This window comes from Amblyomma mixtum, chromosome 7 (assembly GCF_055824585.1).
Source record: "Amblyomma mixtum isolate Tamu chromosome 7, ASM5582458v1, whole genome shotgun sequence".
Classification (NCBI taxonomy): Eukaryota; Metazoa; Arthropoda; class Arachnida; order Ixodida; family Ixodidae; genus Amblyomma; species Amblyomma mixtum.
Window position 1 is genome coordinate 112,450,727 of NC_143018.1, and position 24,861 is coordinate 112,475,587.

Genomic DNA, 24,861 nt, shown 5'->3' on the forward strand with positions numbered 1-24,861 from the left:
GTAGTATTAATGGCAGAGACCAATGCGGACCTCCAGGCTCTCATCAACATATGCGCTGAGACCATGGCGCCACTTGGCCTGAGCTTCAACTCAAAGAAGTCGGCGGTGCTGTGTTTTTCAGCGCCGCTGGACGCCGAGCAGCCGGTCCACCTACCAAACGGGGACGTCCTCGAGATGGCAACTGAATACCGATACCTAGGCATTAGGTTCAGCACGCAGCCAGAATATGCTGCAAAACATGAGGAACCCTTGAAACAAGCTTCGCAGCGAGCGGGAAACATATTGAGAAGGCGGTGCCTATGGGGCTGCAATCGATTTGTTATGGTCCGCAAGCTGTGGAAGGCAGTTCATGTGCCCGCATTGTCATTTGCAAACTCAGTTATCTGCGTGACAGCGCCCACAAGGGAATGGCTCGAGCGTGGTCAGCGAGCGGTGGGACGTCTGGCGCCGGGGTGTCATGGGCGGGTGGCTAACGAGGCAGTGCAGGGAGACCTCGGTTGGTCTACCTTCGAGGCTCGCGAGGCAAGAAGCAAAATAGCCTACGACGGCCGGCTGCGCCTGATGCACAAAAATCGATGGGCGCGCAGAGTCTTTGACTATGTAAGTCAATACTGCCTGCGGACTACATGGGTGAAGCGGCTCCAACACCTTCGTCGCAAGTTCGGCTTCTTCAGAAATGAAGTACAAGCCGACAACGCGAGGAAATGGGCCAAGGCAGTTAATACCCAAGTGCATGCGCAGGAGCGAGAGGCGTGGAGGGCTGCCATGGAGGGGAAGTCGACACTGGAAGTGTACCGGGCAGCCAAGCAGGACATCTGCGTTGAGAGCTTCTACGACAACAGTGTAGGCAGCCGCCTGTTGTTTGAGGCACGCGCGGGTGCCATGCCAACGCTTGTGTACCGCAAGCGCTTCGACACTACAGTCGAATGCACCCAGTGCAGAGCCTGCGGAGAGCACGACGAAACAACGGAGCACATCGTCCTACTCTGCGAGAAGCTGCCAACGCCACCGCACGAGGGCGCTACGTTTCCGCAGGCGCTGGGTTTCCGTTCTTCGAACGAGGGCTGCATAGCGGAGGCGGCAAACCATGCGGCTTTTGAGGCGACGAAGCGCCGATTGACAGAGTGGTGGACGCTGGTGCGACATTAGACCAGTACTGTTTCGTCGGTATTCGCGTGTGTGTTTGCCGCTTCGCGTTTGATAGTGGTGTTTTTATGTGTGTATCTATCCAGCCAGGGCACCTTTGGTAGGCGCCCGCCCGTTACAAAGGGAAGGCTACATCATCATCATCATCATCATCAACACTTGCCACTTCGCAGGCGCAGTTGGCACCTCGTGGAACCGGATCGCGCCGGCGTCTCCCACGCACGTGCATTTGTTTTCATCCAGTTTTCTGGGCAGCAGAAGAATTTTCACCCCCTTCCCAGAGAGCGGCACGTCTTGTGAAAGAGGCGGATTCTTACCAATTCCATCCAATTGGTTTGTATTTGATAAACAAGGCCAAACCAATATTGTTCTTATAATGAGAGCTACCTGCAGCTTAACTGCTAAATTACATTCATCATTTTATCTATTGATTTTCTCATTTAACAGGAGGCTTTGGGCGAAAAGGGCTCATGCGTTTTATTTACATCAACCACAGATATAGCCTGTGACGTCATAATGTTGAGGCAGTCATCGCAGTGAACAGCGTAGGCTCGCGTGGAAACATTTCAGTCGATGTTACGATGAGAACGTGTAGAAGCGGCATACCTCGCTGATTCCCTGCGTTACTCGCAGCGAGGCACAAAGCGTAACTTCGTCTTCGCCAGTTCCGACATAGGCTGGTACGAGCCGATTGTCACGGTGCTGCCCTCCTCCGGCAAGATTCGAAACTTCTGAAGGAGCATGGTAAGGTACAGGAAGACCTCAGCCGTGGCCAGACTCTCTCCGGGGCATATTCGCTTACCTGTAAAGAGACAGTATGTACATAGTTACGGTGCTCTGTGGGAAAGTCAGCCCTCGGTGAACACCTCAACCTCGCAGTGAAGTAAAGGGTGAATGATAAATTGAAAGGAGAAAGGGAGAAGGAGGTACTGTACTGTAGTTGAGGGCTCCACAATAATTTCGACCACCTGCGTATATTTAACGTGCACTGGCATTACACAGCACTCGGACGCCATTCGCATTTCGCCTCCATCGAGCTGCCGCTTCGGCCGAGATTGAACCCATGTCTTCAGGCTCAGCAGTCGAGCTTTTTAACACCAGTGAGTAACCGCGGCGAGAACACCTCCTACGCTGAGGCCGTTGATCATACGCAGGGTCCGAGTGAAGCAAAGTCGTCCGTGTAGGTGAAGTTATCAAACGGAGGATTTATGTGCAGGTTTGTAGGTCGTATACGATGGGGGTGATCTTCAATATACCTCAAGAGAAACGTATATAACAGCTGTAGCTTACCTGTACCTACCTATGCGACAAAAACGTGGCGGCTAACAAAAAAGGATTGAACTGAAATTGAGGACAACGCAGCGCGCTACTGAAAAAAAAAAAAATTATTGGTGCAGCGTTAAAAGACAGAAAGAGAGCAGAGGAGGTCAGCCCTCACATAAATTTTTTAGACAGTCTATAACAGTCTATAGACATTTATAATTTATAGACTCTCTATAGACAAATCGTAGAGAACAGCCTATAGGCAATACAAATCCTATAGGGAGTTTAATACAATCTTTGGATTTATGACTATACACTCTTAGTAGACTTTTCTCTATAGACTATGAATAGGCAACAAAGAAATATCTATAGGAAGGCAATATAGTCTACAAGAAGTCTATAGACTGTCTATAGACCATTTTTATAAGGAAGGAAACAAAAGCAGGTTAATGATATGCTAGTCGAAATTAAGAACACGGAACTGGCATGGGCAGGACATGTAATGCGAAGGCAAGGTAACCGATGGTCGCCAAGGGTAACGGACTGGATTCCAAGAGAAGGCAAGCGTAGCAAGGGTAGCAGAAAGTTAGGTGGGCAGATGAGAGAAGTGTGCGGTAATAGGTGGCGGCAGCTCGCACAGGACAGTTAAATGAAAAGGTATGGGAGAGTCCTTTGCGCTGATGACGGTGATGACCTCCAGAGCGGTGACATTGTCCTTCCCAAGAGCTAGCACTCTAAGGGACAGAAAAAATATTCTGTTGTAATTTTTTTCAGTTGTTGGTTGTTTCGCGTTAAAAAACTCTTTGCTAAAGTAGAATTTCGCCCCCTTTTGCCACGTATGCGAACAACTTGACTAATCTGCAGCCGCCCAACAACCGAGAAAATTGCCTCACGGCTATTATGACCATATATTTGTCCTCTTTTGGTGGTGCTCACCCAAGGAGAAGGTGATGATGTGCTCCGGCCTGGTCGTGGGGGCGCTGCCGTCCGGCCTGAGGAAGCGCGACGGGTCGAAGACCTCGGGGTCCTTCCACAGCCGCGGGCTCTGGTGGACAGCCCAGAAGTTGGCCAGGAGCACGGTGCCCTTCGGGACGTGGTAGCCGCCCACGGTCGTGTCCTCAGCGACCCTGCGCGTGAGATGACGTCACGGCGAGAAGGTGGCAGGGAGGCAGCGCAAAGTGGCGCTCTCGTGCTACTGCGCTCGAGAACTCCCCAACCGCCACAGTGACGCGCTGTTCGCCCTTGTTCGCCAAGAAGCAATGCGGTTTTGTGGCCTGTGGGTTGCTTGCCCGCCTCGTAGACAAAGTCCTGGGTTGAACACCCCGCACCTTCGGGAAAACTTCTGTAGCGAAACCTACATCAAGATACCTAACTCACACTTTGTGTGCCCAGCCGCTGACCTTGAATGACCTTGGTTGAGCTATGGCCGGTGTTGCTATGCGCTTATGTCTGGTTCCGGTTTGAGCCTACGGCTGGTGTTGCTATGTGCTTATGCCTTGTCATGTGTGGTCTACTCAGTGGATCACCCTTGTCCTTTGACCTTCGACCTTGGCTTTGATCTTTGACCTTACAGTTGGTGTGGAGATATGGAAGAAGTCATGTGACCTTCGAGCGGTACCACGTGATTGTGGCGTGATGGAGTGTGGGTGTGACGTCAGCGTCGAGAGTTGTATATAACCGAGAGCTTCGTACCGCAGCCTTCGCTACGGTTAACTCGGTTCGGCCAAGTCGAATACAAGCCTAACTTTTTGTTTGATACCACGGTTACGTGGTGTGGGATTTTTGAGACCACTACTGCTGATCAACGTCGACTCCGGCTTTCGTTGTCGATGAGCCATATACTTTCGCATTAGAAGAGCGCCCATTCCGGCGGCGCACATCATGTGCAGAAAGGAGGGCTCAGCACCACGACGCGCTCTATTCGTGCTCGTAATGATCGTATAGGTACATGGCCTTGAAGATTGAGCGACGCGGGAGGGTTCCGCCAGGTTTAGGAAACCCTACCGGTTATACCCGGTCTCTGTGGCCATTGCTCAAACCCTTGCCCCTTTCACCAGATGGGGTACGGCGTTAGTTTATACGCTGTGGTCATCTGTAGCAAAAGGTGGTTTTGCTATGCGTATTGTATGGAGGCCACAGAGTTAGTAAAAAGACTTCCTGTTGCTCGTCCCATAGTTGACATCAGTGTCACGTCTTTCGACAGCTACAGCCGTAATCCCATTACCTACAGCGTCGGTGGTTTAGCGGTTCCCTGTTTCGCATGAATATTTGTTTGCTACGAATATGTTCAGAGGTAGCAAATAACCACCCAAATAATCGATGCTTTTTTATTCGGTTTCGAAAAAGCACTACTGTCACACCCCTACTCTTTTCTTCCTTCCTGTTTCATTCCACTCATTCGCTCGTTCGCCACCTTTTGAATCACTGCATCGCTTTAGGTTTCTGACGCGATGACAGCAGCTGACTAGCCAGCGTATACACCCTGCACTCTAAACACGAATTAGAATATACGGGAGTAAAAAATAAATAAGCTGACCTTTAACGCGCTCACTTTTACGAGAATGGTATGCTGCCGAAGTCCCGGGGCAGATATCGATCACTAATTATAAAGAATGCTTACTCTTGGTAACGGAGGCGTATTCCCACCAGAAAGCATAGCAACTTGGGAGGAGGCTTTTACACGAGGCCTTAAGTCTTGAGTTTAACTAATAGAAGACATTGAAATCTCGGTTAAAAACTTCGGATTAGCTAGAACTTCTCAAGTTTTTAAGAGGGATTTTGCTTCCGTTGACAACTTTAAGTATTCCGTATATTTAGTGATGGAAACCTCCCCCGAGGCTCTGGTAGAATACCTTGCCCCTAAAAGAGAGTGCTCTGGAGGACACCTTACTCCCGTTTTACCCCCATATAGGCCACTTCGAGTTCAGAGTGTAGAAAATTTCACTGCCGCGTGCACACAACGCGTCTTTCAGACAAAAATCTGTCACTAGTCAGCCTTTTCTCGCGTCTCCTCTTTCGCGATCCTCAGAGAGTTGTATCTCTCCCAGAAACTTGGCAACAGTGACAAGATTGTTAAAAAACATCTAACACCATTTTTGCGGTATAAATAAACTGGGCCTTGAATTTTCTGTTCCTAAGGTAACTTGCACAAAATCCGACTTTGGTGCGTTTAATCTCTTCTACTTTCTCCTCCAACGCTTGTAGTCCTTGTAGTCCTTGCTTTCTGTTTCCAGGATGGAAGCAAATTGCTGTCATTTCTCACGCCTGCAAGGATTTCAAGATTGTCTATTCGTGACTACTGTTCGGTTAGGGTAAGTCGCCGAAGTTATTCCTACGACGTGAAATGCTTCCGAACATACGATATCTGCGGGCCCTAATATCGGCTGGCCGCCAGCTGGTGTGCTTGCGTTCGGAAATAACATGATATAACGGCTTTTTGTAGAACCTTTGATTATACCGACAACAGCGCATGCGCTCACCTGCCGCGGAAGAAATCTGCCAGCTGTATAAGCAAGACATGTGGACCCTCTCAAGCGGCGCCATTTTTACTTTTGCATTCCGTGTCAAACACGCAACAGTGTGGAAGCCGATACGTCAGTCCATGCTGCCTGTTGGTCAGGGTTGTTTATTCGTCGTCTAATTCAAGCAACTTACTGTCCACAATTGGCTGCTTCGCGCGTAACGCAAAATTTTCAGCTCTCGGCTCTTTATTCATTGAAGCACTTGGTATTTTTGGAGTTCTTTACGGCAGTCGTATGCATTGTCCTGGCTGTTCCCAAAACTCGGTTCTCGTTCTTAAGGTCACGAAGTTAACTCAGCATTTGTAGTTCCACCGAATCACACGCACCTTGATTTCAACTGAAACTGACGTCATCTGCCATCGAATACCATGAGAAAATGAAGAAAAACGCCTAATGTTCCATCCAATACCGGTATCGTGCAGAACTTGAGTCATGCTCAGGAAACCGAAGAAAGTGCGGTTGACGTGTGATGACATCGTCCTCAGCAGGATTTTATCGTGCACCCACTGAAATCATAAGCTTTTTACGATAAAAGTTTCGTATACGAAGGGTGTCCTGGCAACCCTCCAAGCGCCAGCTTTAGTGGGCACTGCATCGCACAGACACCCTGGCTGAGCTGGTCGCGTATTGAAACTAGGTATACCGCAATGCTTCGGGATATACCGCAATTCAGCCCGGTTCCACGGGCGCCTGCGGCTATACGCACCCCCTTGGGATGCCGAACGGCGTGCACGCCTTCCAGCGGTACATCTCCCAGATGGTGGCCATGGTGAGCGGCATGTGCACGTGGTCGGTCCAGGCCGGCAGCCGTTCCCTGCCCACCACGCAGTCGATCTCGGCCTGCACCTCCGCCTGCAGGCTGTCCACGCGGGCGGCAAAGTTGAGCACGTGGCTGTGGAGGAACAGCGCCACCACGGCCGTGGCGCCCAGCAGGTAGTCGCTCGTGTTGCCCACCAGGCGGGCCTCTGCGGGGGTGGTATAGGACGGGGAGAGTGCGCAGAATGAGCCGCGTATTCCAAAATGCAGAAGCTTCTCACATGCCACGACGCTGTTCGGGAAGCTGAACAGTGTGAAATGAAATGGCGTAGAACTTCGCTTGCACAACGCAGTACAAAAGGATCACTTCGCTGGAGCTTCGTGCGGCTACCTGGAGAGTACACTCTTAAACAGAAAGGTGTAAAAAGGGAGAGTGTGTTCTATAGTGCACTCTTTTTTTTATAAAAAGGAGTACACCACAGGACTGTCTACTCCGTTTTTTCTCCCGCATAGACGTATTTGTGTTTAGAATGTGTGTTGAGCCTGCTGTTAACCGGTGGTGTCAGCAAGCTGAGCACTGGTGAGCAGCAGGTTCCTGTCAACAGAATGACATTATGCTCGGGACCTATGTGCGGAATCATTGTGTAAAGGACCACCTCCTTGTAGCAAAAGAGAGAATGGCCAAGTGGGATTACCAGTGGCCTTGCTTGACACCGAGGAGCACCATCCGTATTAGGTTGGCGTTATCGTTAATGAGAACGCTATACAAATGTCCTTGCTGATCGCCATTCATTACGTGTTTGACCACAATTCATGGTGAAAATGCTACGAACTTTGTCCCGGATAAGGAAGTGACTGGATAGCGCATCCTGGCCGTGAGTGACCACTGGTGTGAATTCTTCAAAAACTGAAGCGCAAGAAAAGAGCAAAGAAGGAAGAGAGACGAGATATGTGCATATCTTGCCTGTCTTCTGGACGCCTATGAACAGTGTTCTTTAGTAAGAATGTAGTTGTCCAGACAATCAAAACTGTAGCTAAAGTGTGCGAAAACTGTCGGTATGAGTCTGCTATTTTAATTCCCTGCATAGTATTTCCCCTAATCACGGGAAACGTCGTTAAAGTTTGTTAACGTTTCCTTAAACAAAATAAAGAACTAATAAAGGCCCTACTTTTTTTGTTTATTTTCTCCTTCGGGCAACATACAGGTATCGCCCACGAGGCAAGACAAAAGGAGGTGCTGAACCTTCTGACTGGGCCTTGTCCTCGTCTGGGTACTTCTGTCTAAAAACTGCATTAGCCTTATTCAGAACCTTCGTTGTTAAGTGTGGTGGTTGCGAAAGCAGCTAGCGTATTTAGAGTGAAGCCCAAATAAGCGTGACGCTGATCTGCATAGAAGCAAACTTTTCGTGGAAACAGTTTTGGCCACAAGCGAAGCGGTTGTGTGGCATAAGCTAGAAACCGAAGTATTCCCAAACCCTCAGCTTTATAGCGAGTGGCACCCGGAGATTTCCAGCCCCAGGTGCAAACGTTGCGAGGGCATAGCGGACATGATCCATATGATGTGAATGTGTCCTAGCTTTGGAGAATCTTCCAGAGCAAATGAGTCCTGAGAGGCATTGCTTGAAATGAGTCCTGGGAGAAAAGGCACACCGTGAAGTCACCCGTCTCGCCCTTGCCGCAGCTGAGATCCAGGAGATCCCGGTCGACGGCTGATGGGGAGGACGTGCCTGAAACCGAACTGCGTCTGGGATCCCCGTAATTCTTTTGACGGGTGCTTTTAATTGTTATTCCTCTCTCTCTCTTGACAAACTGCCACACATTCGTGGATATCGCAGAAACTACGTATTTTAGGCGGTGTCGTACGCATGATTTGATGATAACGAATATTTATGGCACAAAGGCAACACTTGCCCAAAAAGTGCGTGGCACAAGATATTTTTCGTTATACACAAGGTGGGTCAAAGACCCATTTCCCAAATAGTATTCACCTCGCAGAGCCGAGGACCAGGCCAGGGGAATTGTATTCATTGTATCACCAGTGGGTACCTGGTGGCACTGGGGATCGATCCCCGCACCTCCCGCATGTTAGGTGGATGCTCGAATCACTAGAACAGCACTGAGGTGTGTGCGCATGTGTTATGCGACTGTTCTAGGTTTCGAGTGAGCACGCGCGAGCTTCTTGCCATTTAGCCGTGGAAGCTGCTTGAGAGGTGCGCGAATCGCGGACTCCCACCTGAGAATACATCGTCCGCCTGGTCTCCGAGTTCCTCCAGCTTCCCCTGGTAGATGTCGATGACGCCACGACTGCGCCGAGTCTGCTCCCCCTGCAGGGCGCGATCGACTTCTCTCCTGAAAGCGAAAACCGGAACCGCTAGTTGAAAACACTGTTCGGCCGGTCAACTGCCGTAGCTGGCCCCTGGCCCCAGGTGGATACGACGAGCATTTTGGGTGGAAAAAAAACAGCGCGAAAGGGACGGAAGACAAAGATGAAGGAAAACACACGTCTTCCGTCCCTTTCGCGCTGTTTTTTTCCACCCAAAATGAACGTATACCAACTCGCCCAACTTTCCATTCTAATACGACGAGCTATGTATGTGTTGGATGAATTTTTATTGGCGAAAAGAAACATATCAAACACAAACCTACTGAGACAAATTAACGAGACGCAAATGGAGCGATTTAGACGGCTTCAGCTGAAAGAGCCTAGTTCAGGGTATATAAATACTTAAGCGGTTCAGTACGCTTCGAACGTGCAATGACCTCTTTTCAGAAGTGAAGAAACTTTGTATTTTTTATTCGACAATTATTACTGCTTTTTTAGTGATCGCATTTGGATTCTCTGCTTCCAATCTATTTGTGCCAGATGACATGTCAAGGCTGTCTCACTTCTTTCAATGTGTGGTACTCGCAGATCGAGGAGTGCGCCTGGTCCACGCATATGCTTTGAGGACTGGCTCCGAGTGAGCCGCCGCTGGCCATGCTGAAGCAGGACGAAGATGCTGAGCGCTGAAGAGTGGCGTGTTCTTCCTCGGTCCGCCTATAGCACCAAGCCACACCCCTTTCTTGCTTTCAATAAATTTATTAGCTACATACTCTATTGTGCCATTGTTTTTGCGCCATGACACAAATGCGCTGTGGAAAGTATCATGTGGAAAGTTCGACGTGGGAAAAACATCAGCGTTGACGGTTTGCGCGGGTGCATGCATTGTCTATTGATAACAAAAAGGCGCGCATTGCACAGGTAACTGTACTGCGGGTGTGACCAATGCTTTCTCGAGATTATGGCTTTCAAGGAAGAAAATGGCAAATACTTCAGCCCGAGAAATATTTCAGGCATATCTTATAAATTAGAAATGAGAAAGCACGCGTCAGTGACGCCTCACTAAAGTTTTACGGTAAGTAAAGCATTTTTCTTAATTTTTCGGCAACTTTCGTAGTTTCTGTTTTGGTCGGTACTTTCTATAGTTATCATTTGTCCTAATGACACTACAATGTGCGGCTTTTAACAACCTAGCGTACGCGAACGAGCTAGGCTCGTCATAAGGCGACTGCCATCCTTGGCTCGTTACGAGTTCAGCTTGTCGTGCGTTTTATGGCACTTCGAGCACGTTTTGAGGAGATTAGGGCTCGTCCAAAAGTTTGTTTTGATTTTCCGACAGATGACAGCATGAGTACTATAGGACATTTTGGCATTGGTATAAAAAAATATGCACATTAGGGGGCTAATAGGAAGTCACGCAGACAGCTCAGCTTTGGGACCTCCTCTTCTACTACCAATCTCCTGTATATACTTATAAGCAAGCAGTGTTTAATAAATTCAGACTGAAACCTATAAGCACAGTTTATTTACGGCGTCTGTAGCGCGTGTGCGCCGCGTCATGGAAACAACATACTGAGTACTTCAGCGAGCACTTTCAAAAGTTCATAAAAAAGGTTGAAGGAAAATATCGTTAGGAACATACTACCATTTGCGGCGGACCTCATGCATATGAAAAGCAAAGCTAATTAGCTATCTAAACGACGAAGGCTTGCTGAATAAGATAGGATTAACAGTGTCGGAGGGTTAGGGAGAAAGGGAGGCTCGTACCCACGGACAAGATGATGCCATATCAGTTTTTGAAACGAAGAAGTAATTCTCTCATGCCCTGAAGCGCGAGGATGTACGGCGCTTTTCTGCACACAAAACCGAAACTCGCCGCATGACGCGTGCTCAAATATCAAATTCAACGACCTCTGACGACGCATCGCAATTACTCAAGCGCTAAATTCTACCGTACTGCTCTATTTTAGGATATGACTATCTTCTTCAACTTGCACCACAAAGCGAAGAAATAAAACAGAGCGAACGAGCAGGTACAATGGTTTGGTTTCGTTTATGAGGTTTAGCATCCCAAAGCGACTCAGGCTGAGACGCCGTAGTGAAGGGCTCCGAAAATTTCGACCACCTGGGGTTCTTTTACGTGCGCTGACATCGCACAGTACACGAGCCTCTAGAATTTCGCCTCCATCAAAATTTGACCGTCGCGGCAGGGTTCGAACCCGCGTCTTTCGGGTCAGCAGCTGAGCACCATAACCACTGAGCCACCGCGGCGGCAAGCAGGTACAATGGTGCAGGCGCTTCGAATTGGTAGCCGTGGGCACTGGAACATGTCACCACTGGAAGTTGCGTTTGGTTTGGTTTGGTTCATGGGTTTAACGTCCCAAAGCGACTCAGGCCATGAGGGACGCCGTAGTGAAGGGCTCCGGAAATTTCGACCACCTGGGGTTCTTTAACGTGCACTGATATCGCACAGTACACGGGCCTCTAGAATTTCGCCTCCATCGAAATTCGACCGCCGCGGCCGGGATCAAATCCGCGTCTTTGCGGTCAGCAGCCGACCGCCACAACCACTGAGCTAACGTGGTGGGAAGGAAGTTGCATTGCAATGAACTTCCTGCGCACATTATGCGCTCAGTTTCGGTTTTGTGCGGAGAACACCACGGGATTCCCTCGCACTACAAGGCTTCAGATATTGACCTTTTCTAAGGTTTCAAAAGTTTATATGGCGTCGCGTGGCAGGGGCTACGAACTCAACGTCGGTACTGATCACCAGACTGTAGCAATTTAAATGGAAGTTAGCGAATGTTAATTGATTACTTAGGTCATTATGGTAATTTTTAAATACTCACGTTCTCCGCGGCTGTGAGTAAGTTGCTGCAAAGATTTTCTTTCTATTCCGACCTTTCTGTTTTTAGGAAGGTTGAAAGTGTTCGCTGAAACACCCGGTACGTGATTAAGTGGTTCAGGGCCACGCAATATGCTGCGTGCACGCACTTGGACATGCCCTCCAGGTCCTTGGCGAGATCCTCGATGAGCACCCGAGGTGATCGGGGGCAGAGCCTGCGCTCGAGGGCCTTGAGCCAGGCAGGGCGGGCGTCGAGGGGCGACGCGGCGCTGCCCAGCAGGAACCCCTCCAGGTGGTCGTCCATGTCCTTCCGGCCGGGGTCCTCCAGGTCCAGGCGGCGGCCGAGCAGGAACATGGCCGCGTTGTTGCACGCTGACCGGACCAGGTAGTCGCGTGGCGAGAGGGCGACGCCCCGGCTCTTGGCGATGGTGTCGATCAGGTGCTGGGCCTCCGCCTGCCAACATGCATCCCCCTTGGACGTCACGCAATGGTGTGCCACTGTGGACTCGAACTCTCATGCTGCAAACATCTTTCACACTCCGGCTGCATGCGCATATCTGCTAGTGCGTCGTCTTGCTTTTCACCTGCTAACCTTATTTCTTAGAGATTAATGTACCCAATGCCCGGTGCACCCGTAAGCACTGTATTAGAGGGCGGGAGAACAGGTTAAGCGCGAAAAAAAAGAACTTACGTGAAGAGAAGTTTATTTGGACCTTGGAGCACACAAGGGACAGCCGTCCCTCTACAAAAGAGAAGAAACACTACGGCGACCGATGTCGCCCGATGAAACACACATACATACACTCACAAGCAACGCAAGTGTCCGAAACACTAAGTGTCCCAATTAAAAAAATCAGGAGGGTCCAAACGCGCGGGGGAAGCACGCGGGAGGAAGACCGCCACCAATTCCGCGCACAAACATCGCGCACAACACTGGCGCACAACACTACGCACTCCAACGTACGCACTCCAGAACGGTAGCTCCAATACTTGCATTACTCAAAGTCACGTTAGTGTGAAACACAAGGTAATTCAAGTGGTACCAGTAGGTGGTACCGCTGGTACACAGATTGTGGACCACCTAATTGGTTTAGAATGTTCGGAGCCGTATCAAACGATTCAGCGCGTTACGGAGCATGCGATTACTAGTAGAATCAAAGCTTAGCATATCATACGGATTCGTACCGACGATCTTTGGTCGACGCAGGACATTCGAAGGGATGTCAAACTATTTGTCTTCTTGCGCTGTATATGCTGGCATCAAAAAGCAAATATCCGGATATAACCAGATGGCTGAAGACGCAATATTCGTTCTATATTGCTAACGCTTGATACGCATAGGCTGCATCAGCGTTTTCCTCTTTTTTCACCAAGTCCGCGACAAGGGTGGTGCCCTCGCCAACACACAATAACGGGGCTGGAACTGCTTGTCCCACCGTAGCAGAACGTGGTGCCGGATATCGATACGCTGCTGGTGTGCTGAGTCCCGTATAACTGCACTGGCTACAGTAATTCTTGCACACGCTGAAGGCAGGCAGCGACGTCTAGGTTTTATTCATCAATGACGTTAGGAGCTTTGCTTCGAGGGGGGTCGCAGCTTCTCTATTGTGCTAGGGTTTTAACGTTGCCACGGGCATTAATGACAACTAGCACAGCGTGATCCACTATCGCGATCCGCTTTCGCGGAGACCAAGCTGCGCTCGCGCCGTTGCATGTATCTGCCACTAGGGGCCATCCGCGCATGCGCAGCTTGCTCCTCGAGGTGCCGGTTCGTGGTAGCGATCGCGCTATGATAAATCTCTGTGCTGGCTTATAGTTTAGGGTGTTTAACGTCCCAGAGCGACTCCGGCTATGAGCGACGCTGTAGTGAAGGGCTCCGGAAATTTCGACCACCCGGGGGGTTCTTTAACGTGCACTGACATCGCACAGTACTCGGGCCTGTAGCAACAAAGATAGGGGTAGGGCGGCAATATGCACTAAGTGAAAATACAGCGACGAACATTTCGGCAGTGCGCTAGGCTCTCTGTGTTGTAGCTCGTAGGAAACAGTGACATCAAACTCTGAGTTGTATCCTTCAGCGAGCGTGGAGGCCCGATGAGTTTTTCTAGTTGATAATCCAGCACAGTGCGTGGTGGTCGTTGACAGGCTTGAAAAGGAGAGTCGATCACACTTGTCTAGAGGGCTCGGACGGTGTGCTGCGGAGCAAATTAACTAAAATCTCTTCACAGCTGCTTCGCTAGCGGTAAGGCGCCGGTGCCTGTGCGGTTACGTCTCTATTCAGCTGCTCTCCAGCGCAAGCATTATCAATGAAAGTGAATACCTGCTTCGTAATTACTCTTCATTGCACCTGAGCGGCACCTTTCCAGCGCTCTGGACAAGTGCGATCGACTCTGTACTCCTTAAAGGAAACAGCGGAATGTCGATGTAGCCCTGATCATCGCGCGGCACTCTTATTCTGTTGCGTCTTCTCTTCTGACGAGCGGCTCGTGTAGGTAATGACGTGTCTCTAATGTTCTCAATGTATTTTGACGTGGTGTCCTTTTTTGAATGAGTACGCTATCGAGGCCAAGGCTGTTTGCATCCCGGTGACTCTCAGACTCGGCGCAATCGTCGAACGGGGCCAGGTCTAGCCGTGCTTTCAAGTGACATTGAACTTCCTTGAAGGGTAACTGATTGGCGGCTTTCACGCGATTAGTTTTCTTGCCGGCCGCCGCCAGGGGCTGCACTATGGAGGTTGTCTTCTGTGGGTCAGGTGGCGCTCCACACTTGCTAATGACGTGTCCGTGAAACGACAGTTGCTCGTAGGGGAAGGGGCGCTTCTGCTACATGACGCTGATAACGAGAACTGCCTACGAAGTAGAGAGTTTAACGAAGACTCGTCCGGTCGGGGACAATCGTATTTAAAAGTGAAAAATGTAGACGCTGATCGTAAAATAAGGAAAAACGAAAACGAAAACAACGTTTCGGCTTTCTTATGGTAGCTTCTTTGTTAATTAAATATACAGACAAAGATAGGAGTTTAATTACGATTAAAAAGACGGCGCAGGGAGCGAGCCTATACATCGGTTAGATTTCAAGCGTTGCGATTCAGGGTGTGGCTAGTCAGTCGTTCGTACGATTGATGATTGCAGATGAAGGCGAGGAAATAACTTTATTTTTCTAATTGCTAGAGCGCGTGCCTTGCCCCAGTTGATCTCGGGGCCTGTTGATAAGTAAATGTAGTGTTCGGCGATAGCATTGCAATCCACTTTATTGTTTTTACCATCGTTATTGCCATCTTTACAAAACATGGCCAGAGAGCTGTACATGGCGTCATTCAACAAACGAGACACGATTGGCAGTAAAGGCAATCAACACCGTGTTCATAACTCGCTCCAGTACATTGCTGGCGCAGCGTTAAGCTCGAATCCCTCGACCTCAATTTCACTTAAACCGTGCGGCCGGTGTGATGAAGGCCTTCTTTCCTCTCTCGCTCTAGTCAACTTTATTATTTCAATGAACGCTGTTTAGATCCACTGACAAAATGTATAGGTATAGCTCCAGTGTTAAAGGGAATACATTATACGCATTCAACCATGATTGCTCCCTGCGAATGACTGAAAGCATGATTTTTCTTTTGTTCTGTACGTAGTTCTCTGCTGGACGGATAATACCAATTTAACATTTTCACCTTCAGCGCAGAAGGAACCACAAAATTTGCTCTTCTATGTGGACTGGCTGCTTTCTCTGTAGCTCAGTGCATCTTAAGCAGACGCTTCAACAGGAGGTGCGCTAAAAAGTAAGGGCTGTTTTTGTGGGCAGCTAGGAGAGCGCGTTCCGGATGGGGATCCTATTTCCACGACACAATTATAAAACTTTTTCAGGAGCAAGAGAAGTGTGTGCCAGTATGTTTTGCTCGAGTAAAATTCTCTCTGCTCACAGGGCGAGGGATAGCAGCAGTCGCCCATTCGGCCTCATTCCTTAGATAAGACATTGAGATAAGTTCACTAATTTCCACGAAGGAAATGCTGAAAAAAACATCCAGTAGTTCGTGTGCGGTGTGGGTACTTCTATCTGAAAGTTTCGTGACGTTGTCATCAAAAAGATAATTTGGCATGCTACTGAATCCGTCCAAATCGCAGTTTGGGTTCATGCGTACACGGATATAAAGTGTTGGTACATGCCTGAACACGGTCCCACATGGTCTGTTTGCCGTAGCCGAGGTCCACGAACGCTTCCGTGACGAAGCGTCGGTTTTCCTTCCACTCTCGACCGCCAAGAACAGACAGGCCTGGGGAATACGATGGGCAAGTTCCTCAGCACGCTGTGACCCTTTCCTGGCGATTTTTTGCGGCTGAAACACTGGTAACTGAAGGCTGGACTAAGGTAGCACGAGCGCATTATATAATAATGTTGTAAAATTGTTTCGGTAATTGCAGTAACATTTCATGTGCCATCAGAACTTTATGCTAATGTTAAAAGTAACAACATTATGCGTTGTACCGAATATATCAATATTGTTTTGAAATTAACTATTATGCTAATCTTGTTTTGTAAATGTTATTTCATTGTTCAAATCATACATATAAATCAAGGTTACACATTCTAAATGTTATTATAAAGTTCAAATCATAACTATACTTCAAGATTGGCAATACATTTCAAGCACAGTGTCTTGAAATATTTCCCCCTGTTCGTACAGTAATGATATTTTTCACGTTGCATATCTCAGATGGTGCCTGCCATAAATTGCATTCACAGCCCAGAAATTTTATCAGAAAAACGTTATTATTCCACATACACCATTAACACATATGGGGCACCGCCGCCGCGGTGGCTCAGTGGCTATGGTGCTCGGCTGCTGGCCCAAAAGACGCGGGTTCGATCCCGGCCGCGGCGACTAGAATTTCTTTGGAGGAGAAATTCTAGAGGCCCGTGTGCTGTGCGATGTCAGTGCACGTTAAAGAACCCCAGGTGGTCTAAATTTCCGGAGCCCTTCACTGCGGCGTCTCTCATAGCCTTAGTCGCTTTGGGGCGTTAAACCCCACAAAACCAAAACCAAAAAAACATATGGGGCACCGTTCAGGGCTGGCTGCTAAACTTAAACTGACGTTACCCGTAAGAATGTGAGCATACATGTTGCATGTATTAATTATGCTGTACAGTAGTGCATCTCGTCCCCATTTTCTCTTGCTCTTTGCGGGGAGTTGACTGAAGTTGTATCCTTCTGCAAATGGTGGTTATTTGGCCTTACAGAATGACTTTACTATCATTGCCAGAAATTTGGGACAGCGCCTAGACGATGCTACTAAGCCTTCCGTCCTATTGGATCTTGTTTTGCAGCCACTCGGTCAGGAATGATGCCAGCGCTCTGTTTTTTAATGTTCAAAGCTATGCGCACGTGGTAGCTTCCAGGGGACCAGGCTGCCAGAGAATAAAAGCGCAGAGATTATGTACCCCTCTGTGATATTCTTCCTGACCGCTATACTTTCACTGCTTTTGAGACATATAGAAAATCGAAGAATGACACGCTTTCTATATATGGGCTGTATATATCAAGTAAATACATTTAAAGCAGCAAAAACTGATGATACAGACACTGCACAACGAAGACGTAGATTAAGTCTACATAACGATATTAGGAAATTTCTACATAGACTACATCTCGACCGTAGCACTGTCTCAGAAGAGAGTTAAAATAACCTTGAAAAGGGGCTGTCAGCAAGAGACACACGACCTCCGCGTTATCCACTGAGAGAGAGAGAGAGATATGGAGGAGGAGGGACGGCAGGGATGTTAACCATAAGGGTGTTCTAGTTGGCTACCCTGCATCGTCAAAATGGGAACGGTTCGTCTGTCCGTTAAGTGGATAATATAACCGCAACCTCAGGTTTACCGACCATTTTGTCCTGTTAACAGCTCCGGAGAGGAACCATAGCTAACGATTGAACCGCTAGGAATGCGAAGCGCAATGGTATGCTATGCTTAAAAATAGAGCCAATGTATTTAATAGCTTGCCAAAAAGAAACCAACAGTTCGCGTTGGGTATTAAGGAAGTGGCAGCATTTGACGAGCACGTCTATTGCGGCAAATAAATAAAGAAATAAATGTCTAGTTCATGAGCATTTATCAAAAGGCGAATAAAAAATGGTCTGATGAACGTTTCTCTCTAGCTCCTAAATATGAGCAGCGCTTTATTCATAATTTTTGGAACAGAAAAGTGTGTAACCGGTGTACCATGCCAGTATATTCTCCCTGGATTATAAACCTATAAGCTTACAACAGGCTAGAATTAGGGCTGCAAATTTTGGAGAGAGTTGAATCATACATCTAACACAAATAGATAAAAAATATACAGTCTCGACTAGAGAGCACATGCGAGTTAGGAATACGAGCTGAAAATTAAAAAAAAAATGACTTGGACGGAACATTCAGTACGCCGGTTTGAAAACCGGTCAGGGTGTCACGATGGATAGCAAGTGAGAGAAAAGCTGATTACAGCGGCCAAGAGGACTGAAGACCTTGAGAGATCTACTGGGGGCAAGGCAGAGACAATTGACGGTCATTAGAAAGGGCCTTCGCCCTGGAGTGGACTCAATTCACCTGATGGTGGTGAGTATGAGAGTTGGGTCAGTCTCGCTAGTCAAACCCCAAATGCTCTTCGGTTAGCTTTTTCCACTACAGGCGAAAGTGCAAAGCGCGTGGCCTACCACGCCCCTGAGAAGGCAGCGCGTAGCCCAGTCAAGTTGTTTCGCACTCATTTGCAGTGTCTTTGTAGAAAATCCGTGAATTGGGGTGCAGTTTAGTTTTACACATTTGCCTGAAATTCGCTTCCTGCAGCTGAACCGAAGCGACTGAGCTTCAGCATGAAGCTTCGATAAATTACACTGCCCTGACATTTCGTAATTACGTCCTTGAAATACCGGGTGTTTCAGCGAACACTTTCAAAAATTCTCATAAGTAGAATTTTCTTGATAAAGATATGGCTTTTGCAGCATAGTATTACCAATGTTGGCGGACACCAGAAAACCGGTGAATCGTATTAGGTAGTAAACTGGTTCACTAATTTTTAATAATTAATTTTTTAACTATTACAGTTAGGCGCCTACTTGCAATTAGATATTTGTAGCCAGTCGTTAGTAGTAGCCATATCAGTTTTTAGGATTTCGAAAACGCAATTATCCTCGGCGCTGTGGCTCGACAAAATTTGGCTTTTTCGACTAGATACGTGCACTGGGGGGGATGCTTTGCCTGCATGCTTTCGATAGCGCATGTATTTTTCGCCCGATGCAGCCACACTTTGTCGAGCCACAGCGGTGAGGGTAATTGCGTTTTCGAAATTCTAAAAACTGATATGGTTATTACTAACGGCTGGCTACAAATATCTAATTGCAACTAGGCACCTAACTGTAATAGTTAAAAAGTTAATTATTAAAAATTAGTGAACCAGTTTACTATTTAATATAATTCACCGGTTTTCTGGTGTCCGCCAACATTGGTAATACTATGCTGCAAAAGCCATAGCTTTATGAAGAAAATTCTACTTATGAGAATTTTTGAAAGTGTTCGCTGAAACACCCGGTATATGCGTGAGCACGAACATTCAGGCCAGCCGGAGGCAGCCCTCTGTTCTCACCTGCTGTGGTGTCCTTCAGTATCCAAGGCGTCGGGCGGTGCAGAATCTCTGGCCTTGAGAACGTTTCCTTGATGAGATCGTAGTCATTGACGACGACTACGTTGACAGCTGCCATCTTGAATCTGCAAAGCAAGTGTTGAGGCTGATGGAGCATATGGAGCACTACAGTCATTTTACAGTAGATTTTAATGGGGGACATTCTCAGACCGCATAGTGTGTCGTGAACAAAAACTCCCATATTCTTCTTCTTCTGCGCAATGCCAAGTTTGGTCGGGAGTGCCTGAGCCAAATAATGACCTTGGGTTTCGGAGCACTGATGAGTAAAGATATCACCGTCAGCAAATAAGGCGGGCAAGTTGGAGACTTAAAGCAGACTGTATAGTTAACTGCCAAAACAAGGGGACAGGTAAGAAAAAAACAGACAGGAGAAAGGACGCACTGCCGGTGGTTAAACTCAATGTCTCGTCCTACCAGTTTTTTATTGCTTGCATCGTTGCTTTCTTACACGGTTACACTGTAGATTTGACACTCGATGTTATTTTATTTTTCACCAAGGGAAGCTGAACGTACATTTCTAGCTGTGGTAGCTTTGGAGCACTGTACAACTCAAAACTTACACGAAAGACACAGGTTGCTTGCATATCGGCACACAAATTCACGTAAGTTATTTACTGTGCACCCAATTTTTTGCGCGGCTTTCAAGACGAAATTTCAGCCAGTGATCCCCTGTTTATATTTAAAATCGTGCAACAACTTCGACGAGTCGCCTACTCGGTATGATGAGAAAAGATGAGGAGCGCATGCCGCTCGTGCAGGCACGGCACCGAAGTCAAAGGTCTTGCTTTTGCTATGAACTGTGATGGTACAGAAGGCTGGTGAGCAGCAGCAACCTTTGGGGATGTTTCACATGGTCTCTGTGTCGGCAAGGAAGCGAGGTGCTGTTGACGTACGCGGGAGAGATGTTGCACACGCACTCATAGCGTGTCGACGGCTATGTCCATAGAAAGGAGATGGCCATTGGCAATAAGAATTTCTCCAACAGCTGAAGTGATTCGAGGCAATTCTACGTCTGCGAGAAGGTCATGACGTTCTACGCTCTAGAGAGCACGCATATTGGTCTTGTCCGTGTTTGAGAGTACGGGCATGCAGTATTGAGAATGAAAAAAGAAAGCTCTGCGTAACATCACTACGTAGAGGGTACTGCGGGACCGTCATGCACTCTCCTATACATCTGTTTCCTTTCGCACAGGTTAGCGCCCAATGTTCATCGAACTCTTTTCAATCAAATGACAAGGTCATAATTTTCCTGCCGAGCTTGGCTAGGTGTTGTTTTCGTCGGCCTTACAGAAGACGTAGTTTATAGTTGATTTGTTGAGCGTGCAAGCTTATGCGTAAGTGTTAAATCTGTGTTACATAGTGTTCAGTTCTGACCAATTTCTTTTTTTTAATATTTGCAAAAACATGTAATGTTTTGTCACCCATGTTTTGTCACTCAATCAACAGCGAAAAAGAATATTTCATTCTCCATTAAAAATTTGCAAAACTTCAGTAGAGGAACGAACAAGAAAATTCCTAACAAACAGCACAACACGATAGGTCTCCACGGACGCAGCTGCATTATTTCCAAAATGCCAGCTACGACATTAGAGCCTTAAAAGGCACTAATGTCGACATTAGTGCCTTTTAAGGCTCTAATGTCGTAGCTGGCATTTTGGAAATAATGCAGCTGCGTGCCTTAAAAGGCATTAGTGCCTTAAAAGGCACTAATGTCGAAAATTAAGCTACATATCTATAACTCGTTATTGTTGTCTCAACTAAACTATTGTTTCCTTCTATGGGGCACAACTACACAATCAAATTTAAATCGAATATATACACTACAAAAAAAAGGCTATTCGCCATATAGCAGGGAAAGACTACTACACTCAATTTTTAAGAATTTTAAAGTAATGTCAGTACACTATTTCTACCCGTATAACTTAGCAGTTCGCTACAAGCAGCACATAACTACCCCTGAGAGTGCAATGCTGTCGACCGCCAGTTCAACAACACTTACACGAACATATCCTTCGCGCTCTGCTCAGAACTGGACGGTACCTTTCGTCCGAACGACGTTTGGCCAGCAAATGCTCGCACATACTCTCCCCACTCTGTTAAACTATTTTTCTCAAAGTAATGTTAATATTGAAAATGTTAATAAGAAAACAATACATTCATTCTTTCTCTCACAAATGTAATTTTTTCTGGTTTCCTGCAGTGTGTTCCTCCTATGTCTTTTTTGTATTTTTTTGGTTTTTTACTATTCACAATTGCTGTTATTGGCTGATCATGCTTATCCTTCACATTGTGCCTTTGCCTTTAACACACACACAAAAACTGAACTATGTGTAGTAAAAGCTGCAATGTCTGTAAATGTACTTGTACAACTGTTACTACCGACACCTCGCTGTCTTGCCGTGTAATGGGGCCCGAGCGCCGTCAAGTGAATTAACGTTCACTTTTTGTCTCGGGTCCCTAATTTCTTGCTGAAATGGAAATAAACTTCAAACTTCAAACTTCAAAAGTAGACAGCGCAGGCAAGGTGAAGGTCAAACCTTGTCCCCCTGGAAGCGTGCAATGCACTGACCTGAACACGGGTCCGTATTTCCTGACCCACTCGGTCGCTTTCGTGTGGAAGAAGTCCTTCTTGTTGAAGTCGAAGCTGCCCAGGAAGGGCAGTCCCCTGGGCCCGGGGGGCTCCCGTTTTTGGCGCCGTCCACTGAGGGCCCACCACAGCAGCACGGAGCCGAGCACGGTGGCGCCGAGGCCGATCGCGTAGGCAGTGAAGCCACCGGAGCCGGCATGGCGGGGAAGCCAGTAGGCGCTCAGGAGGGCTGCCTTTAGGTTATTTGACGAAGTGAGGCGGTATCTATTTAAACGCTATGCGCGGTGCAGTGACGTTCTATACATGGACGTGCCGTTGCACGTAGTTTACCTGTATGAAAGCAAATGCCTTCTTGCGGGCTTCATTTCATACACACGCCAGATAATTAGGCTTGGTTAGTTACACAGCTCCAACATTCCAGGTAGCCTTGGGCATTAGAATGACGTTACCGAAGAGGACACTCCGTGTGACGATGGTGTTGTATAAGCAGGCCTGGGTTGCGGCCTGATCTCGGTGAGCAGAACCGATAACGCACTTCCTCACCAGAGCAGGATTTGGCCACCCTGGTGGAGTACTTGGCCGCAACCTTCTATGAACAACCCAAAAGAATATGTCCATTTAGGGCAGTTAGTGACCGCTGATCCGGATCATGAGAGGGAAATAAGTAGAAGAATAAAAATGGGGTGGAGCGCATATGGCAGGTTTTCTCAGACCATGAATGGCAGTTTGCCAATATACCTCAAGAGAAAAGTATACAACAGCTGTATCTTATCCGTACTAACTTATGGGCCAGAAACGTGGAGGCTAACAAAGAAAGTTCAGCTTAAGTTAAGGACAACGCAGCAAGCTATGGAAAGAAAAATGATAGGTGTAACGTTAAGAGACCGGAAGAGGACAGAGTGGGTGAGGGAACAAACGCGGGCTAATGACATCCTAGTCGAAATCAAGAGGAAGAAATGGGCTTGGGCAGGGCATGTAATGCGAAGGCAAGATAACCGCTGGTCCTTAAGGGTAACGGAGTGGATTCCAAGAGAAGGCAAGCGTGGTAAGGGGCGGCAGATAGTTAGGTGGGCCGATGAGATTAAGAAGTTTGCGGGGATACGGTGCCTCAACTGGCGAAGTACAGGGCTGATTGGAGAGACATGGGAGAGGCCTTAGCGGGTGTAGTCAGGCTGGTGACGATAATGATGACCGAACTGCTGTGCGATTTGCAGAAACATTACACGTTTAATTAGGCTGCCATGTTAACGTTACAGATTAACTAGTTTTTCAATACTGTCTGTTGTAAACATTAAGCGTTATGATGATGCTGCGCTCTAAAGGCTATTTTAATATTCAAATGAGTACTGCAAAATAGCATTGCAAGTATATTTCCAGAACTCCATCCCAGAACTTTTGCTAGTGTTCGTAGAGTAATTACGTCTATCAACAACCAGAATTTCGCCATTAAACTCCCAGGTGGTGCCTGGCATAGTTTTCATGCATACTTTGAGAACCTGAGCAGAAAACTTAGCTTGTCACCCACTCACCACTCTCACTTATGCGACACCCTTCTTGGCTTCCTCTGAAAGATTCAGACTGCGATATTTGTTCGAAGGTGAGTCTACGAACTGCATGTATTAGCTTTACTTTTTGCGCGCAGGTGTCACTCTTTACGCCTTACACACGCAATTCCGTCTCCGCTTCTGAAACAGACGACGAGGAACCGGTATTTGCAACCCTTAACATGCCTTGCCATGTGAAGTAGCAACCACCGCTGCCGCCGTGCCTCTGAGTCACTTGACCAGGTCCGTAGAACCAGGATGGGTCAAACCAGAACAATTGAACAGTGTACTGTAAATTATGTGCACCTCATGTCTCGCTTCCTGATATGACGCGAAGACCGACAGTTATGGAAGTGATATGACGACATGAGCCTTTATCCAGTTCTCAAAATCATTTTCTCCTTCTATCCTTACAATAACCTCATCTCATTGGTTTCTATTCGGAGAATGTCCCCATCGTCTTCATCGTCGCCATCGTAATCCGAAACACAGACGACGACTGGTTCACTACAGGTGATTGTGCGTTTTTTATACCTTTTTCTTCTTCTTCTACAGCGCCATATACGCGTACAGATCAAACGTATCCATATTATACTGTGTAAAAGAGTATGCAAATACGAATAGACTTTGTGCTCACCAGGACGCCGGCAAAGCTGGGCATGGTGCGTTGTGAAGCTGCTCGGGAAGAACCGAGTACGACCACAGCAGAAAAGGAGGATTCAGTTTGCATGTACATTTCCGGTAAATCCCTCACCCAGCCCTAAATATCCGGCGGCACAGCTGCCGAGGTCAAAGCCTCGCCACCCACTTTGCTAGAGCCTTTTTGTTGCCAGACCCTGGAGGAAAATAAAAGGAAGTTTAGTACATGAAATTAAAAGTTTCTATGCAATGCTGGGGCGAAGTGCTTGCATTTTATTGCGGCAAATAAAGCTGGTTAGGATAAATGCGAATTACGTGCTCTAGCACTTCTCTTTTCACTTCGGCTACGGTGCTCGGATCCATTGTTGACGGATGAAAGTTCGGATAGCGATAATGCACATATACTATATGCGGAATTGCTGATTCTAGACTTTGCATGAACTAATCCCTGGCAGTCCTTGTACACTCCTTGGGTAGTGGTGGAGAGGTTAAGCGATGCGCCACCGTCCTGCCATGACAGGTGCTGTCATCAGTGGGGTTTGCGAGGCCAAGATTGTTCTTCTCGAGC

At 47.6% G+C, this 24,861-nt stretch overlaps 1 protein-coding gene across 1 annotated transcript; it reads right to left on the minus strand.

Moving 5' to 3' along the window:
* Positions 1 to 1,686: 1,686 nt before the first annotated feature.
* On the minus strand, positions 1,687 to 24,390 carry LOC149337235 (cytochrome P450 2J4-like). The gene is made up of 9 exons (XM_089554846.1): positions 24,292 to 24,390; positions 22,093 to 22,343; positions 19,467 to 19,588; positions 16,015 to 16,121; positions 12,001 to 12,305; positions 8,920 to 9,035; positions 6,637 to 6,895; positions 3,346 to 3,536; positions 1,687 to 1,948 (listed from the first exon to the last, which is right to left on the minus strand). The coding sequence occupies exons 1-9, from the start codon at positions 24,388 to 24,390 to the stop codon at positions 1,770 to 1,772; spliced, it is 1,629 nt and encodes a 542-aa protein (XP_089410972.1). The 3' UTR covers positions 1,687 to 1,769.
* Positions 24,391 to 24,861: the final 471 nt, after the last annotated feature.